The following is a 20,008-nucleotide window of genomic DNA, read 5'->3' on the forward strand; positions in this document are numbered from 1 at the left end:
ACATCTTACATTTATGCCATTTTCCCCTAGCAGTCTCACAGGGTTGTTGTAAAGATTATATGATAACATACATGTGAAACTATGTTGCTTACCTTCATTTTCCCTATCTTCCCAACCAGGTTAGAAGCCTGTTTCAGCCTTTGCCCCTTAAGGCAAAGTCCTCAGCCAGATGCACAGTCTTATTCAGCTCAGCTTCTTTCTTTTACAGCTATCACTTTCTTCTCAGCACCTATCACAGGATTATGCACATAGTAGGTGTGCAATATATTGAAAGTTCTAGAATTAGCAAGGACTTTAGCTGAAAGTGAAGCCTTCTACATTCTTTTTGTTTGATGTTTGTTTTATATAACTTGATTTAAACATTTTGATTTAAACCAAGGTCAATTCACTCCTGATGTTTTGGAGACGCAGTGTAATTGTATTAGGCTTAGTTTGCTTCGGGGTAGGACCACTCCTGCTTTTGGCATGTGACAGGGAGGCAGCCTTAGCCCGTGTCCTTTATTCTCTTACTAGAGACATAAATTATGTTTATATAACTCTTGCACTACAGAATGATGGAAAAAGTGCTTGATTTGGGTCTTTTCTGACATTTTTGGCAATTTCAATTCCGTTCTGACATTTTTGACAATATATCAATGTGTTTTCCATTTAGAATTTAAGATCGGGTAATGAAAAGATAAAGTAGAAGAAAAGAATGTAGAAGAAAAAAAGATAAAGTGTAAGGCTTTCAAACACTGTATGGAAACACAGATAAGGTTACAAGTAATCAAGATAGATGAAGATTCCCACAATCTCGAGAATACATACACAATTTCTGAAAAGGTTTTGAAGCAGCGTAAAGGGAAAACGTAATATAGTAACACTGGGCGGTTCACCAAGATACGAAGACAGTACAAGCACCTGAGGAGCCATACCGTCAAACGCTCCTAAAACCTTGAGCATTTCCTGAACTCTGGGGAGTTTACAGGACCGCACGGGAACCACAGAGGGCCGGCCTGGTGACCGCAGGTGAGCGGCCGCAGGTGAGCGCGAGGCGCGCGCCCGACGGAGCCCCGGGGCGTCGGCCGGGGCCAGAGCTCCGCGGCGCTGGGTGCCGGCCCCGCGGCTCGCGCTCCGCAGGCTCCCTCCGCCCCCGTCGGCCGCGCCGGGGGAAGGAGTTTCCGGCGGACTCGGCGCGGTGCCGCTTCCTGTCCCCCTTGCCACGCCGCCTTACGCTGCCGGTCCGGGACGCGGCCCGTCCGGTACCCCTCGCCGTCCCGGCAACGCCGCCGGCCTCATGCAGTCCCGGCTCCTGCTCCTCCGGGCGCCCGGCGGCCACGGCGGCTCGGCCGCGCGGCGCGTGCAGCTGCTACTGCGGCAGGTGGTGCGGGGCACGCCGGGCGGCGACTGGCGGCGGTCGGAGGTCAGACTGCTGCACGCCGGGGCGGGGGCCGACACAGGTAACCCCGGGATGCCCCCGCCGCCCCCGCGGCTCTGTGGGGCCCCTGCTGCTTCGCGAGGGGCGGAGCGCTGCGCCGGGAGCCAGGAGAGAGGATCTGGTCTCCACGGTGCTAACTGCTGTGTAATGCGGAGCGAGGTGCTCGCACTCCCCGGGCCTTTCTGTGTACCCGGATGGCTCTGGACTAGAGTTTCTGATGACCTGGAGTAGTGCTTTCTCCTTCTCCCACTGCTGCTTTTACTCTCAGAAATCTGCCTGGACTGTGGTGCACGCAGAGTTTAATACAGCAGCCATCAGGTGGTTGAAAGTTGGACTTGACCTTGTTCTCTGAGTGCCAAGGGCCTGGGAAGACGGTCTGTGCCATGTTCTAGCCAGGGCTAGTGGCGAATTAGAAGTGTACATTTTCGCCAAGGAACCCACTGTTACAATGTTTTAAATGTATTCTTCACCCTTTCCACGTTTTACAGTTTTCGTTTCTCAGAGGCTCCCATCTTCTTAGAGATGGAAACCACAACTTTATTTAGTTAAAACCCCTGACTACAACCGAAGTAATTGAGACCCAGAAGGGAAAAGTGACTTGCTGGGCATCACACCGCTAACTAGTGACAATGTTAGATTTACATGCTTTGATTTCTAGGCCCAGTATTTTTTGGTTTTACCTGTGCTGGTTTTAGAAATCTTTTTGTTGTGTGTTAAACTTAGAGCATTTGGGCTGGCTAAGCAAAGGGATATATATGCTGTTACTGCTCTTGGGTGGCAGAGTGATTCTAGGCAAGATTTTGTCAATATCATTGTTGCTTAGAATATTGCAGGTTTTCGGTATGAAATTGCAAGTTTCATTGTACCTCTCGGATCCCCAATAATTATCCTTGCCAGGAAACAGGGATGTTTAATTCCCATACATTTCATTCATTCATTCACTCATTGAACAAATGTTTTTTTCTTTTTCAGTATAGAGTTGTGATGTCAAGTTTTGCCCCTTCGTCAATTGTGACTTGTAGATTGTTTATTCGTATTTTTTTTTTGGATTTTTAAATTATTTGTTGCTCCTTTCCAGAGGTCAAGGGTGGAAATGTAAAATAATCTATAACTTGGGCTTTGGAGCTAAATAGGCTGGGTTGGAGTCCATTTCTACATTGTCTAGATATGGGGATTTGAAAGTAGGTTATTTAACTTTGTGTTCCAGTTTTCTTAACAATAAAATAAGGACAAGAAGAGGATATTTGATAGGGTTGTTATGAGAATTCAATTGTTTGATGTAACCCCCAGCATATATTAATATTCAGTAAAAGTTAGCTTCTTTATTATTCTTAGCATATATATTTTTAGCTATGTGAGAGTTATTCAGTTTCCTTGGCTTTAGAACAAATGAAACGAGTTCCCTTTAGGTTTAGAACTGTCAGAACTATCTGGGTAGGCAGATGGAACAGAGTTAATTCATGTGAACTTTTTAAGAAAATAAAAACTGTTCTTTTTATATGAATAATACATATTGATTATAAAAACATGAGTAATGTCTTCAAAATTTGTGTTATGTTGACCAAATCAAAATACAGGCTTTGCTTCAAATGTGAGAGTCTGGACACTACAGACAATATATTAGCTTCTAAGACTCAGTCATTGATTCTGGCAGGATCACACCACAAGGAGTAAATTATGTTAACCCTACTTGTCTTGCTACTGCAAAGATTCATAAGGTTGAAGGTATGAAGACTGGGTAAATGCAGCTAGAAACTCAACCAGTGATCTGGACTCGAGTAGAACAGCTGTGAACCAGGTAAAAAGGAAGCAAGCTCTTGGCTATGCTGGGACATGACATTAGCCATCAAGGTTGTTGGCATGGCTCATTTTGAACGAGAGGTCATACACAGACAAATGTAAAACCACAAATAGTATGCTGTAATGAATTACAGTTTAGGTTGGGAAGATGCTCTCAGCTGCACTCACACACGTGACCAGTAACTCTTCTCCTCTGCATGTAATTGACCTTGCTTCCTCATAGTTTGGAGAAAGAGCAAAAAGGTACATAAACAACAGATGCAAGTTATATACTGTTCTTATCTCTCCTGGACTGTGTATGTGTTTTATTTATCCTTTTATTTCTGCTGATGCCTGTCAAAACTTTGCCCTTAATAAGCATTCAGTGGCTTATTATGTTAAAGTTCATACAGAGAAGGAGCAGGAGAGGCTAGAATTCCCTTGTTAGCTTTCAAGATAGGAGCTTTACAAAGCCCAGTAAGCGGGAGGAGAGGATCATTTATGTTAAAAAAAAAAAAATCCCCAAACCCATTGCTTTTTATCCTTTGCTATTAGATAGTTTAAGTATCCATAATTTGTAAATTCTTTATATCTCACTTCAATTAGTACTATTGTCTTTTAGTTTAGGAACAAAGAGGTTAACAGGGAGGTTAGTTACTGCAAAGAGTTTTCAAAAAAAGGTCATGTTTTCACAGATGGAGCCATTCGAGTTGGTTTACTAGGACTCTGATGTTAAACAGCTTCAGATATACCACAGATCAAGATCAAATTATAAACCTGGTAACATGACCATAAATCCACCATGATATGTTTAGTGCTGTCCTTTAATTATTATGAAAGGGATTCAGTTTTATCTTATGATTTTTGCATATGAAATAAATTTATATTTATAATATTTTTATGCTTTGCTATTAGATAACAAAAAGAAACATTTAAAAATACTTTTTGAACGAGAAATCTGTGTTCATTGTATAAGAGTGAAAAATACAGACAAATCCCCTAAAACTTAAGCCTCCCATGCAAAATCATAATTGTCAGCCTTTTGGTGTTAATACTATCAGATTCTGTAAAATATCTATATTTATACAAATACCTATTTCTTTTTAAAAATGAGATCATGTGTTTTGTAATTTATTCTCAGCCACTATTATGGACACATTTACATAGTGATAAATATTGCTATATATGATTGTTTTAAATAGGTATTAAGTACATGTGTTTATCCATGTAATTTATTTTACCTATTTCTCATTCTTGGACATTCGGGTTGTTGATCTTTAAATACATAAACAATGCAATAAACATCCATGTGCATTTTTTATGATTTTAAGATTGGGCTACAATAGAATTTATGAGTTTGGAGAGGAGGAATATAGATAGAGCTCCTACTTCAACTGAGAAATATGGTATAGAGGGAAAACTATACTATGATTCAGGTCTTAGATCTATGTTTACTAGGTATTGAACTTTGGGGAAATTATTAACTACTTTGAACCTGCAGCAGGCTCTAGTTTGACCCTGAGGGCATTGTGACTCTTGCGTATTGAAGAATTTACCAGTGAAATCCCAGCACACTTGTAACCTAATAAATCACCGGGAAGACTTGTTTTAGGAACATGCAGTATATACTGGAAATTGCAGATATATTTGGTTTTCTCTTGGGTTTGAAGTTTCTCTCTGGTTTAAGTATTTTTTTTAAAATGCTGACATTAAACCCGAGGCTCTTGACCAGGGTGATTTTCCTCTCCCAGTGGATAATGTGCACAGAAAAACATGTTGACTGGTTCGCATAGGTGGGAGGTCCTGTGGGTTCAGTTGGGTTGGATTCATGATGCTCAAATATCTTTAGGGCTTGGGCTCTCTGCCTTTCCTCATAGTCCCTCCACTTTGACTCTCCATTTATTGGATCTACTTTTTTCCTCTATTGGTTTCAGTGTCTGGCAAGCTTTCTTCAGGTGGTAGTAGTGATAACCTTTTGATGGCCTTAGACTTTGATTGTCATTACTATTCACAGTGTCAGAAGAAGAGAGAATGTCTTTTCCTGTGGACTGTAACAAAAATTCTGGCAAGAACTCTTATTGGCCAAGCTTGGATCATGTGCCCATATCTAAACAATCATTGTTGTGTGAAAATAATCACTGTGTCCAGAAGGTGGAATGTTTTGGTGGGGCTTGTGCCGGGTGCTCTCTTTGTGGGGTGGGGCAGGGCTATTGGGCCAGGAGTAATTGTTGGGATGAGTGGTATAAATTCTACTCAAACCAAGTGGCATGGGTTCTCCATTGGAGAGGGGGATTCTATCATCAAAAAAAGGACAAAGAATATTGGTCATGTAAAATAAAATAGCTGTCCCCTAAAAGTCAAGTGAGTAATGTCCAAAGGAGTTTTGTACAAGATTGTTATATAAGAGATACTATTAATTACCTTGAAATAGAAATTATTTTCCATAAACTTCTGGTAAATCACTTTAAGTTAGGATCATTGCAAGTAATAAAATCAAACTTTGTTACTTTAAATGAGCTATACATTTAATTTCATTTAGAAGGTTTTATCTTTTGGATTCTCTTCAGGGTTCTAAATTTTTAAGTCCATACTCTCTACATGCCAGAATAAAATATGTAACTTAACTTCTTGGTAGTAGTATTTGTGTGACAGTTTATTTATTGTACTGAGATTCAGGTTAATCTGAATTAGGCGTGGTTGCTTTTTTGCATTATTTGTAATACTAAATGTAATTAAATGTTAAGCAGCATATTTTTTAGCAATTTGTACTTTTTGTTAACTCATTCTAGGTATTCTAATAATTTTCATTGTTATTTTATAATATTAACTAAAATCTCTTTAAAAAAAGATGCACTTAACCAAAATAGTTTATTTGAAGAAAGGCATACATTAGTTTCTTCTTCCTAAGTTATATTACATGCTTTGTTGTAGTATCTTTATTCACCTTTAGATTAATATCTGACTTGACTTAAACGAATCCTTTACAAATAGATTTCTCAACATGTTTGAAGATGAGTTGTCCTCAAAGAATGCAGAAAATCAGTGAACCAGTCCTTAAAACAACACTTAAGAAAACAGTATATAAAACTACATGTAGTTTTTATATATACCTTCTATAAAATGTATAATCATTCATATATTTATTTATTAAACATTTATTGAATACCTGTGTGGTTTGAGATTACTTTCGGCACTAGGGATACAGGTGTGATTAAAACAGAGGCCCTGCCAACAAAATGTTATGGTCTTACAGACTCAGTAGTGGTCTTCAACATTTTTCTCACTTATCTCCTACAAGGATTTTACAAATGTGTATCCCTTTGCACATTTTTAGGTTGATACCTAGAAGTTTTCCTGACAAAAATATAGTTGTAAAACATGGTGTCTCCAGTTTGTTGTAAATTTACAAATGAAAGTTGTTATAATACTCTTTAAAGTAGTAAAACAGAAATTGTTACAATACTCTTTAAAGTATCTTTTAAATGAAATCAGAATAGCCTAGTAATTTGTTAGTCACTATCTTTATTTAGAAAATAGATAAAAAGCTTTTCTTTAAGTGTCAGAAATTTTACATTATGTCTTTATCTTCTTGAATTTGTGTTTCAGTTACACTTAGTCCTCATCATTTTATCTTAATACATTTTTGTTTTTGGAATTTTTATCTTTGTTTTATTTTTCTGCAACAAAAAATGCCTAAATGTTAAAATGTGCTTGTATTACAATTATTAGAGCACAATTGTTCGAAAGAGCATCAGCATGTTTCAAATTTCAGTAAATCAGTAAAAATTCAAAGTTTTTAATAAAGTAAAATTTTGTGTTAACATACCTATAAATAAATAACATGACTGGTGCTTTTCCCCAGTTGAATATTAATTAGTATAAATAATAGTTTCTAATTGAATACTGATTCTTGCTCGAATATAGAGAATTTTGGTATAGCAATATTACTCATTCTTTGCAGGCTTTCTAAGTTATAAGCCAAAAATAATATGTTTATTTATTGTCAAAAATGTTATTTCAATGTTTTATCAACTGACAACTGGACTACAGTCTTTTTAAATTTTTCTCATAGTAAAGAATCAGAAACCACTTGACTTGTAATTGGAGTCATGTCCCAGCCAGTAGAATCACTCTTGCCTCAGTTTCAGGGAGGTTCACTAAAAAGGCTTGATCAAAATTTATCTATGGCAATGGCTATTTTCTCACTTAGAGGCTGCTTGTTTAGTCTCATGTGCCTCAGAAAGTTAGTAAAACAAAAGCTTCATTCAGCATACCTTTGCCAATACAATATTTTTTTGAGAAAATGTTTTTACCTTATCACATGTTTAATTTTAAAAATCAAATTCTTGGTTTTCAAAATTAGCAAAGGTAGTGTATACTTTCAATCCTGTTAGACAAATGACACTTTCTGACAGAAAAAGTACTTTTTCATTCAATTTAAATGAATGTGTTAATATATATTTTAAGATATGTTACAAAAACCACAGAAAAATAAATATTATGGGACACAGAGGCTATATTACCAAATGCAGTAAAGCCAAGAATAAAGGAATCTAGTGGTTATATGTTTAAATTGCCATATTTCATAATGTATGATGCAGTTTGGATCTTTAATTTATAGTAAAGTTATGTAATATCAGTTAAAATCACTTATGTGATGAGGACGATGGCAGAAGGCATGATATTTTATTAAATGTGTAGCAAACTTTATGGGTTTTAGAGAACAATTAAATAAAAATGAATAAAAATCAAATTCATCAGTTTCTTTAGACCTCATGATCAAACTTTTGACATTGTATTTAGTGAAACAAAACTCATTGGTTCAGAAGCCAGTATATTATCTTTCATAGAGAAAATAGCATTTTATAAGATGAATGACTACAATTGGAATGAATAATACATGACAATATTTGAGAATAAATTTTTAACTACCTTTCTAAAAGGTACACAACTGATTTGAAGCATTTTAAAGTTTGTGTTCTTTATCCTATGTATTGTATTGTGGAAAAATGATAATATTGAACACTTCAGTCACATTAAAATGGATCAGCAATAACATGTACTGCTTCTGATGTTCAGAGGTACCTTTTTTTTTTTTTAAGTGAATAGCATGTTTTCAAGATAAGAATTAAGAAAAGTTAAAAAAGAATAGCTTACCTTTTAAATGTGAGAAGGCAGTTTTGAAGCTTGCCTTGTTTTGCTGAGCTCTCCCATCTTGGATTATTTGACAATACTCACTCTCCCTGACTCTGCAGTTACTGTATCTGACCCAGGCTAACATAGTCCAAAATATTCCAGTCAGTCCTAAAGCTACTCTTCACTTTTAGGAGAAATATGTAAAAAATGGAAAAACAGTTCTTAGGTTTATGTTGATTTGAGTAATTTTTAAAGGAGGCTTCTCCTAAGCCATAATTTAATATGCCCCTTTGTTTGGTCCCCTGGAGCAGTGCACCATATGCTATAGTAAAATGATGACGGAAGGCTTCTGAGAGGGCCTGTGGGTGTGGAGAACCTGCAGACCCAGTTCTGTCAGATCAGTGGGAAGAACAGATGGAAGTGAGGACCTGAAAACTGATCCCCTTAAGACCGGCATGCTCTGTACATTTGAAAGTGTGCACCCAGATTTAAAAACTTACTGTAGATGAACCATAATAAGTGTACTTCAGTGTGAAAAATGCTATTACAGAAGCATGCTGCAGGTACTATGCTACCAGAAAAGGATAGGAATGGAATGAGCATTTCTCGAAGGAGGTAGAGATCTTGCAAAAGGAAGAGTTAGGGATGGTTCAATGGGAAAATAAAGATACTTGAGTAGTTGTGTGAAGGGAAGTGGTGTGACAGAGATGGGGAAGGCCTAGGCTAACGGAATAAAGCATCAGTGGCTGAGATAGGAATACAGAGGTAGGGCTGATTGGAGATGGTTAAACAACACATAGCAAATAATGTAGCACTCTGTTTTTCTCATGTTAAAGTTGAGGTATTCCAGAATATCTAAATAAAGTTTCCAGTAGGCTATTGTCAAGTATGGAACTCAGAAGAGAGATCTGAGCCAAAGTAGACATTAAAGACTTGAGTTGTACAGAGGTCATAGTTGGGCCATTGCTATGGATTAAATGACTCAGGAAAATGTAGTTTGGTAAAGGAAGATTGTCAAGAGCATCACTATTTGACGTGGGGTAGAGGGATGGGGGGCAAATGCCTAACCCTTATGAATTATTTTTCTCTGCCTACAACAGGCATGGCTGATTGATCACTGCTCTTTCTTAATGAGTTCAGTTTCCATTGTGCTTTCTTTGATTTTTTAGAAAGCTAATGCTTGATTTCCAAATGTTGAGAGATTTTCCAGTTGTGCTTTTGTTATTCATTTCTTGTTTAATTCCACTTTGATCAGAAAACACTTTGTATGATTTCAGTCCTTTGAAATTTATTAAGACTTGATTTATCATCTAGCCTAAAATCTAGTTTTGTGAAAATTTCTTTTTTTTTTAATTTTTTAATTTTGATATCATTAATGTACAATTACTTGAGCAACATTGTGGTTACTAGACTCCCCCCATTATCAAGTCCACCCCAAATACCCCATTGCAGTCACTGTCCATCAGCTTAGTGAGATACTATAGAATCATTACTTGTCTTCTCTGTATATACTGCCTTTCCCATGTCCCCCCCCAGCATTATGTATGCTAATCGTAATGCCCCTTTTTCTCCCTTATCCCTCCCTTCCTACCCACCCTCCTGAGTCCCTTTCCCCTTGGTAACAGTTAGTCCATTCTTAGGTTCTGTGATTCTGCTGCTGTTTTGTTCCTTCAGTTTTTTCTTTGTTCTTATACTCCACATATGAGTGAAATCATTTGGTACTTGTCTTTCTCTGCCTGGCTTATTTCACTGAGCATAATACCCTCTAGCTCCATCCATGTTGTTGCAAATGGTAGGATTTGTTTTCTTCTTATAGCTGAATAATATTCCCTTGTGTATATGTACCACGTCTTCTTTATCCATTCATCTACTGATGGACACTTAGGTTGCTTCCATTTCTTGACTATTGTAAATAGTGCTGCGATAAACATAGGGTAAATTCCTAGGAGTGGAATTCCTGGGTCAAATGGTATTTCTATTTTGAGTTTTTTGAGGAACCTCCATGCTGCTTTCCACAATGGTTGAACTAATTTACATTCCCACCAGCAGTGTAGGAGGGTCCCCTTTCTCTACATCCTTGCCAACATTTGTTGTTGTTTGTCTTTTGGATGTTGGCCATCCTAACTGGTGTGAGGTGATATCTCATTATGGTTTTAATTTGCACTTTTCTAATGATTAGGGATGTGCAACATCTTTTCATGTGCCTGGCCATCTGAATTTCTTCTTTGGAGAAGTGTCTGTTCAGCTCCTCTGCCTATTTTTTAATTGGCTTATTTGCTTTTTGTTTGTTGAGGGGCATGAGCTCTTTATATAATTCGGATGTCAACCCCTTATCAGATATGTCATTTATGAATATATTCTCCCATACTGTAGGATGTTTTTTTGTTCTACTGATGGTGTCCTTTGCTGTACAGAAGCCTTTCAGTTTGATATAGTCCCACTTGTTCATTTTTGCTTTTGTTTCCCTTGCCCGGGGAGATATGTTCATAAAGAAGTTGCTCATGTTTATGTCCAAGAAATTTTTGCCTATATTTTCTTCTAAGAGTTTTATGGTTTCATGACTTACATTCAGGTCTTTGATCCATTTTGAGTTTACTTTTGTTTACGGGGTTAGACAATAATCCAGTTTCATTCTCTTACATGTAGCTGTCCAGTTTTGCTAACACCAGGTGTTGAAAAGGCTGTCATTTCCCTATTGTATATCCATGGCTCCTTTATTGTATATTAACTGACCATATATGCTTGAGTTTATATCTGGACTCTCTATTCTGTTCCACTGGTCTGTGGGTCTGTTCTTGTGCCAGTACCAAATTGTCTTGATTACTGTGGCTTTGTAGTAGAGCTTGAAGTCAGAGAGCATAATTCCACCTGTTTTATTAGTTTTTCTCAAGATTGCTTTGGCTATTTGGGGTCTTTTGTGGTTCCATATAAATTTTAGAACTATTTGTTCCAGTTCATTGAAGAATGCTGTTGGTATTTTGATAGGGATTGCATTGAATCTGTAGATTCCTTTAGGCAGGATGGCCATTTTGACAATATTAATTCTTCCTACCCAAGAGCATGGGATGAATTTCCTTTTGTTAGTGTCCTCTTTAATTTCTCTTAAGAGTGTCTTGTAGTTATCAGAGTATAGGTCTTTCACTTCCTTGGTTAGATTTATTCCTAGGTATTTTATTCTTTTTGATGCATTTGTGAATGGAATTGTTTTCCTGATTTCTCTTTCTGCTAGTTCATCATTAGTGTATAGGAATGCAACAGATTTCCGTGTATTAATTTTGTATCCTGCAACTTTGCTGAATTCAAGTTTCTTGTGCATTTAAAAAGAATATGTATTCTGCCATTGTTGAGTCATAAAGGTTTAGTGGTTAGTAGTGTTTTCAGATATTCTCCATTTTTACTTCTACACTTGATCTTAGCCAAAAAGCTGGGAAGTGATTATCCTTATTTCTATGTCCCTCTATTTTTCCTCCTGCTCTTCCATCAGTTACTGAGAAAGATAAATTAAAATATCCAGGTAGCATTTTGGATCTGTCTATTTCTACTTTTAGTTCTGTCAGTTTCCACTTCATATTTTTTCCCCAGCTTTCTTCTCTCCAGGTCACCACCATAGGTTTGCTGTGTTCCTCCACAATGGGTCACTGCTCCTTTTAGGAAACTTTCTAACTACACTTACTCTCTGCATTTTCTCTCCCCTTGTCCCTTCAGCCCTAGTGGTGGTAAAGGCTTTCTGTATTGCTAGTCCGAGTACTGCAGCATCCATGTAGGTTTTCCCAAATTCTCACATCATACATGGCTCCTTTATTATACTTCCCTCTGTTCAGTTTAAATGTACTATGTATTTCTTGCTGGGACCCTGACTGATACATGTGTATGTTTAGGAAAAGCATTTCAATCAGTAGGAAAATCCAGTGCAAAAACCTACAATGAGGGTGTGTCTGAAATGTTTGAGGAATAGTGAGGAGACCAGTGTGGCTGAAGTAGGATAAGTACACTACACTTGGAGAATGCTAATAGATAAGGTGAGAGCGGAAACAGAGGAGTCAGTTCAGAAATGGCCTCTTACTTAGGCCATTGCAAGATGAGTGTTGAGCAGAGGACTAGCATTACTTGATTCCTATTCTACAAAGATCACTGTGGCTATTCTCACTGATGTGAGGAGATATCTCACTGTGGTTTTGATTGCATTTCCCTGCTAATTAGTGATGTGGAATACCTTTTTATGTGCCTGTTGGCCATCTGTATTTCTTCTTTGGAAAAATGTCTGTTCAGATCCTCTGCCCATCTTTTAATAAGGTTATTTTTTTTTTTGATTTGAGGCATACTCATTCTTTATATATTTTGGATGGTTAACCCCTTATTGGATAAATCATTTATGAATATATTCTCCCATACTGTAAGTTGCCTTTTTGTTCTGTGGATGGTATCCTTTGCTGTAATCCCACTTATTCATTTTTGATTTTGTTTCCCTTGCCCAGGGAGTTGTGTCCAAAAAAAGTTGCTCATGCTTATGTTCAAGAAATTTTTTGCCTGTGTTTTCTTCTAAAAGTTTTATGGTTTCAAAACTTACATTCAGGTCAAGGATCCATTTTGAGTTTACTTTTGTGTATGGAGTTAGACAGTAATCCAGTTTCATTCTCTTACAAGTAGCTGTCCAGTTTTGCCAACACAAGTTATTGAAGAGACTGTCTTTTCCCTATTGTGTATTCCTGACTCCTTTATCACATATAAATTGACCATATATGTGTGAGTTTATATCTGGGCTCTCTATTGCGTCCCATAGATCTCTGGGTTTGTTCTTGTGCCAGTACCGTATTGTTTTGATTACTGTGGCTTTGTAGTACTGCTTGAAGTCAGGTTGTATAATATTCCCAGCATTGTTCTTCTTTCTCAGGATTGCTTTGGCTATTTGGTGTCTTTTGTGGTTCCATATGAATTTTAGAACTATTTGCTCTAGTTCGTTGAAGAATGCTGTTGTTATTTTGATAGGGATTGCATTTAATCTGTAAATTGCTATGGGTGCGGTGGTCATTTTGACAATATTAATCCTTCCTATCTGTGAGCACGGGAGAGATTTCCACTTTTTTGTGCTGCTTTAATTTCTCTCATGAGTGTCTTACAGTTTTCAGAATGTAGGTCTTTCACTTACTTGGCTAGGTTTATTCCTAGGTATTTTATTCTTTTTGATACAATTGTACATGGAATTATTTCCCTGATTTCTCTTTCTGCTGGTTCATCCTTAGTGTACAGGAATGCAACAGATTTCTGTGTATTAATTTTGTATCCTGCAACTTTGCTGAATTAGTGCTAATAGTTTTTTGGTGGATTCTTCAGGGTTTTCTTTGTATAATATCATGTCATCTTCAAGTAGTGACAGTTTAACTTATTCCTTACCAACATGGATGCCTTTTATCTTTTTGTGTTATCTGATTGCCATGGCTGGGACCTCCAGTGCTGTGTTGAACAAAAGTGATAAGAGTGGTCATCCTTGTCTAGTTCCTTATCAGTTTTGTTACTGGTAATGGCTCTGTTCAGATTTTGTGATTCTTCCTGGTCTGTCTTGGAATGTTGTAGTTTTCTAGGAATTTGTCCATTTATTCTGTTGCCCAATTTATTGGCATATAATTTTTCATAGAATTCTCTAGTAATTCTTTGTATTTCTGTGGTGTCAGTTGTAACTATAGTATTGCACTTTAGAAGGCCAGACAGAAATTAATGTTACTTTAAAAAATTAGAACTGTGTAAAAGTCACTGAGAACTTTTGCTTATTTCTTGTACAAATTCTTGTAGAAAGCCACTGGAGCGCTGTTCTTTTTATGTACCTAGAAATATTAAGTTTTTGGGTTATGTTGCTGGAGAACTTGAAGTTGTACTCAGTAAAAATAAGAACCTGTAACGATGTATAAGGGCTGCAAATATGTGTTAAATATAACACCTCGTGGATGCTTGGATGATCTTAAATGAAAGGCATCCCTCTGTATTGTTGTTGGCATTATTAGTATTGCTATTAATGAGGAAAGAAAACTGGTTAATATATTTTATTGTACTTCAACTTATTATGATGTAGCTTTTAAAAATGTGAATTTTATCAGTGCTTCACTTCTCCTTTATATAACTTATACTTTAGATACAGTTTTAGAGCATACTGCCTGACATAGAAGTGTGTGGTGCCTGCCACAGATGGGTAATGTAGTATGTTTCTATAATGTTCTCTCTTTATGTCAGGAGAATTGTTGTGTTAAGACATAGTATATTGTTTTCTTACTTGTCTCTTGTAATAAGAATGTTTCCTTTTTCTCTTTGTAGGTGATACAGTTAACATTGGAGATGTATCCTATAAGTTGAAAACTCCTAAGAGCCCAGAACTTGTGCCACAGAATTACAGTAAGAAATAGTTATTTATTTATGAATGAATAACCTTAAACTTTTCATTAAGGGAATTTTCAACTATTCACAAATCTGGAGAGACTAGTATAAACCTGATGTACTTATTATTTAGCTTCAACATTTATCAATATATTGCCAGTCTTCTTTCACATGACTTCCAGTTTTTCCTTCTGGAGTATTTAAAATCTACCCCAGACATTGTGTCACTTCACCCATGATATTTAAGTAAGACACTTATTTTTTTCATATACTGTCTTTTTAAATTGGGATGAAATATAATAAAATGCACAGATTTTAAAATTCGTTTTGGTTGCTTAAAAAAGCCTCTATAACCACTAAGATTACTGTCATCACTTCTGAAGGTTCTCTTGTGTCCTTTCCCTGTTCTGGAAGCCACTGTTCTTTTTTCTCCCCTGATAGATTGGTTTTGTCTGTTCTTCATCTTTATATAAATAGAATCATATAGTATAGCTTTTTTGTGTGTGCATTTGGTTTCTTTCCATCAAGATAATGATTTTGAGGTTTATCCATGTTCCTGCACCTATCAGTTTGTTTTCAGTTTCTGAATAGTATTTCATTGTATAAATATACCATGATTTGTTTATCCATTTTCCTGTTGATGGACATCTGAATGGTTTCCATTTTTAGACTGTTATGAATAAGGTGCTATGAACATTCTTGTACAAGTCTTATGGTGATAACTCTTCACTTCTCCCAAATAAATACTAGGAGTTGATGTGTCATCAGGTGGATGCCTGTTTTAACTTTATAAGATGGTGCCAAATAGATGTCCAAAGTAGTTTTACTATTTTAACCTTTGACCTACAGTGATGTTCTACCTCCTTGCTAACACTGATATTTCTAGTATTTTTGGTTGTATTCATTCTACTAAGTATGAAACAGTAAGTCATTATGATTTTTATTTTGAACAGCTTAGTGAGATATAATTCCTATATCATATAATTCACCTTTTTGAAGTCTACCACTCAGAGGTTTTTAATATATTCACGGAGTTGTACAACCATGCCACTATCTAACCTTAGAACATTTCATCCCACCAAAAAGAAACTTCATACCCATTAACAGTCACGCCTTGTTTACTCCTCTTCTAGCTCCCCCCTGTCCCTAGCCTTTGGCAATCACTAATATATTTTGTTTCTATGGCTTTACCTATTTTGGACATTTGCTATAAATGGGATCCTACAACATGTGGCTTTTGTTTCTGGCATATTTCAGTTTTAATAAGGTTTTCAAGGTTTCATCCATGTTGTAGCATGTATCAGTACTTCATTCTGTTTCTCATGATTAAATATTTCATCATGTGGCTAAACCAGTTTTTCTGTATCCATTCATCATTTGATAGATGTTGGGGTCATTTCTACTTCTGGGTTATTATGACTACTATTGCTATGAATATTCATAAATAAGTTTTTGTACAGACACCTGTTTTCAGTTTTCTTGGGTATGGACCTAAGGTGGAATTGCTAGGTCACATGTTAACCCTATGTTTAATATTTTGAGGGAAATTTTGAGAATGAACTGTTCTCCAAAGAAGTTGCATAATTTTGTATTCCCACCAGCAATGTATGAAGGTTCAAGTTTATCCACATGTACACTCACACTTGTTATTGTCTTTTTTATTCTTTCCATCTTCATGGGTATGAAGTAATATCTTGTTGTTTTGCTTTGTATTTCTATAATGACTCCTGTCACTTCTTTGTTCAAAATCATGTCACTTTTTTTCTCAAAATTCCTTAAATGCCTCCTAATACCTTAGGAACAAAGTTCACTCTTTACTTTTCATGATTTAGTCTTGGCCTCATCTCCTGCTATCTTGGCCTCATCTCCTGCTATTCACCTTATCCTAGTCTATGTTCCAGTCATTGTGTATAATACAGAATAAGTTTTTTTCACTTTTCAGATATTTCTACTAGACTATATACTCTTTATTTATTTTAAATTTTGGTATCATTAATCTACAATTACATGAAGAACATTATGTTTACTAGACTCCCCCCTTCACCAAGTCCCCCCACATACCCCTTCACAGTCACCGTCCATCTGCGTAGTAAGATGCTGTAAAATCACTACTTGTCTTCTCTGTGTTGCACAGCCCTCCCCATGCCCCCCATGCACTATACATGCTAATTGTAATGCCCCCTTTCTTTTTCCCTGCCCTTATCCCTCCCTTCCCTCCCATCCTCCCCAGTCCCTTTCCCTTTTGTAACTATTAGTCCATTCTTGAGTTCTGTGATTCTGCTGCTGTTTTGTTCCTTCAGTTTTCCTCTGTTCTTATACTCCACATATAAGTGAAATCATTTGATACTTGTCTTTCTCTGCCTGGCTTATTTCACGGAGCATAATACGCTCTAGCTCCATCCATGTTGTTGCGAACGGTAGGATCTGTTTTTTTCTTATGGCTGAGTAATATTCCATTGTGTATATGTACCACATCTTCTTTATCCATTCATCTAGTGATGGACATTTAGGTTGCTTCCATTTCTTGGCTATTGTAAATAGTGCAGTGATAAACATAGTGCATCTGTCTTTTTCAAACTGGACTGCTGCATTCTTAGGGTAAATTCCTAGAGTGGAATTCCTGGGTCAAATGGTAAGTCTATTTTGAGCATTCTGAGGAACATCCATACTGCTTTCCACAATGGTTGAACAAATTTACATTCCCACCAGCAGTGTAGGAGGGTTCCCCTTTCTCCACAACCTCGCCAACATTTGTTGTTGTTTGTCTTTTTGATGATGGCGATCCTTACTGGTATGAGGTGAGGTTTTAATTTGCATTTCTGTGATGATTAGCGATGTGGAGGATCTTTTCATGTGCCTGTTGGCCATCTGGATTTCTTCTTTAGAGAACTGTCTATTCAGCTCCTCTGCCCATTTTTTAATTGGATTATTTGCTTTTTGTTTGTTGAGGTGCGTGAGCTCTTTATATATTTTGGATGTCAATCCTTTATCGGATCTGTCATTTATGAATATGTTCTCTCATACTGTAGGATACCTTTTTGTTCTATTGATGGTGTCCTTTGCTGTACAGAAGCTTTTTAGCTTAATATAGTCCCACTTGTTCATTTTTGCCTTGTTTCCCTTACCCGGGGAGCTATGTTCATGAAGAAGTCAATCAAGTTTATGTCCATGGGATTTTTGCCTATATTTTTTTCTAAGAGTTTTATGGTTTCATGACTTACACTCAGGTCTTTGATACATTTGGATTTACTTTTGTGTATGGGGTTAGAAAGTGATCCAGTTTCATTCTCTTACATGTATCTGTCCAGTTTTGCTAGCACCATCTGTTGAAGAGACTGTCATTTCCCCATTGTATGTCCATGGATACTTTATCGTATATTAATTGGCCATATATGTTTGGGTTAATGTCTGGAGTCTATTCTGTTCCACTGGTCTGTGGGTCTGTTCTTGTGCCAGTACCAAATTGTCTTGATTACTATGGCTTTGTAGTAGAGCTTGAAGTTGGGGAGCGAGATCCCCCCACTTTATTCTTCCTTCTCAGGATTGCTTTGGCTATTCAGGGTCTTTGGTGGTTCCAAATGGATTTTTGAACTATTTGTTCCAGTTCATTGAAGAATGCTGTTGGTAATTTGATAGGGATTGCATCAAATCTGTATATTGCTTTGGGCAGGATGGCCATTTTGACGATATTAATTCTTCCTAGCCAGGAGCATACCTAACAGGTCCATTTGTTATTGACCTCTTTAATTTCTGTTAAGAGTGTTTTGTAGTTTTCAGGGTATAGGTCTTTCATTTCCTTGGTTAGGTTTATTCCTAGGTATTTTATTCTTTTTGATGCTATTGTGAATAGAATTGTTTTCCTGATTTCTCTTTCTATTAGTTCATTGTTAGTGTATTGGAAAGCTACAGATTTCTGTGTGTTAATTTTGTATCCTGCAACTTTGCTGAATTCCGATATTAGTTCTAGTAGTTTTTCAGTGGAGTCTTTAGGGTTTTTTATGTACAATATCATGTCATCTGCAAACAGACACAGTTTAACTTCTTCCTTGCCAATCTGGATTCCATGTGTTTCTTTGTTTTGTCTGATTGCCGTGGCTAGGACCTCCAGTACCATGTTGAATAACAGTGGGGAGAGTGGGCATCTCTGTCTTGTTCCCGATCTCAGAGGAAAAGGTTTCAGCCTTTTGCTGTTCAGTATGATGTTAGCTGTGGGTTTATCATAGATGGCCTTTATTATGTTGAGGTACTTGCCCTCTATGCCCATTTTGTTGAGAGTTTTTATCATGAATGGATGTTGAATTTTGTCGAATGCTTTTTCAGCATCTGTGGAGATGATCATGTGGTTTTTGTCCTTCTTTTTGTTGATGTGGTGGATGATGTTGATGGACTTTCAAATGTTGTACCATCCTTGCATCCCTGGGATGAATCCCACTTGGTCATGGTGTATGATCCTCTTGATGTATTTTTTAATTCGGTTTGCTAATATTTTGTTGAGTATTTTTGCATCTATGTTCATCAGGGATATTGGTCTGTAATTTTCATTTTTGGTGGGGTCTTTGCCTGGTTTTGGTATTAGGGTGATGTTGGCTTCATAGAATGGGTTTGGGAGTATTCCCTCCTCTTCTATTTTTTGGAAAACTTTAAGGAGAATGGGTGTTATGTCTTCTCTGTATGTCTGATAAAATTCCGAGGTAAATCCATCTGGCCGGTGGGTTTTGTTCTTGGGTAGTTTTTTGATTACCACTTCAATTTCGTTGCTGGTAATTGGTCTGTTTAGATTTTCTGTTTCTTTCTGGGTCAGCCTTGGAAGGTTTTATTTTTCTAGGAACTTGTCTGTTTCTCCTAGGTTTTACAGCTTGTTAGCATATAGGTTTTCATAGTATTCTCTGATATATCTTTGTATTTCTGTGGGGTCCATCGTGATTTTTCCATTCTCGTTTCTGATTCTGTTGCTGTGTGTTGACTCTCTTTTTCTCTTAATAAGTCTGGCTAGAGGCTTATCTATTTTGTTTATTTTCTCGAAGAACCAGCTCTTGGTTTCATTGATTTTTTTTCTATTGTTTTATTCTTCTCAATTTTATTTATTTCTTCTCTGATCTTTATTATGTCCCTCCATCTGCTGACCTTAGGCCTCATTTGTTCTTCTTTTCCCAATTTCAATAATTGTGACATTAGACTATTCATTTGGGATTGTTCTTCCTTCTTTAAATATGCCTGGATTGCTATATACTTTCCTCTTAAGACTGCTTTTGCTGCGTCCCACAGAAGTTGGGGCTTTGTGTTGTTGTTGCCATTTGTTTCCATATATTGCTG

General features: G+C 36.9%; 1 protein-coding gene across 5 annotated transcripts in view; it reads left to right on the plus strand.

Moving 5' to 3' along the window:
• Positions 1 to 1,043: 1,043 nt before the first annotated feature.
• VWA8 (von Willebrand factor A domain containing 8) overlaps positions 1,044 to 20,008 on the plus strand; it is a 392,879-nt gene continuing 373,914 nt past the window's right edge. For 4 of the 5 annotated variants that reach the window (XM_036932428.2, XM_036932430.2, XM_036932427.2 and 1 more), the window contains exons 1-2: positions 1,046 to 1,439; positions 14,636 to 14,713. In XM_036932428.2, coding sequence (XP_036788323.2) covers positions 1,277 to 1,439; positions 14,636 to 14,713 — 241 coding nt within the window. In that variant the 5' untranslated portion in view covers positions 1,046 to 1,276. Of the gene's footprint in view, positions 1,440 to 14,635; positions 14,714 to 20,008 lie in introns of all 5 variants that reach the window. The other variant, XM_057494495.1, reaches the window with a different exon arrangement.

Source organism: Manis pentadactyla, chromosome 17 (genome assembly GCF_030020395.1).
Source record: "Manis pentadactyla isolate mManPen7 chromosome 17, mManPen7.hap1, whole genome shotgun sequence".
Classification (NCBI taxonomy): Eukaryota; Metazoa; Chordata; class Mammalia; order Pholidota; family Manidae; genus Manis; species Manis pentadactyla.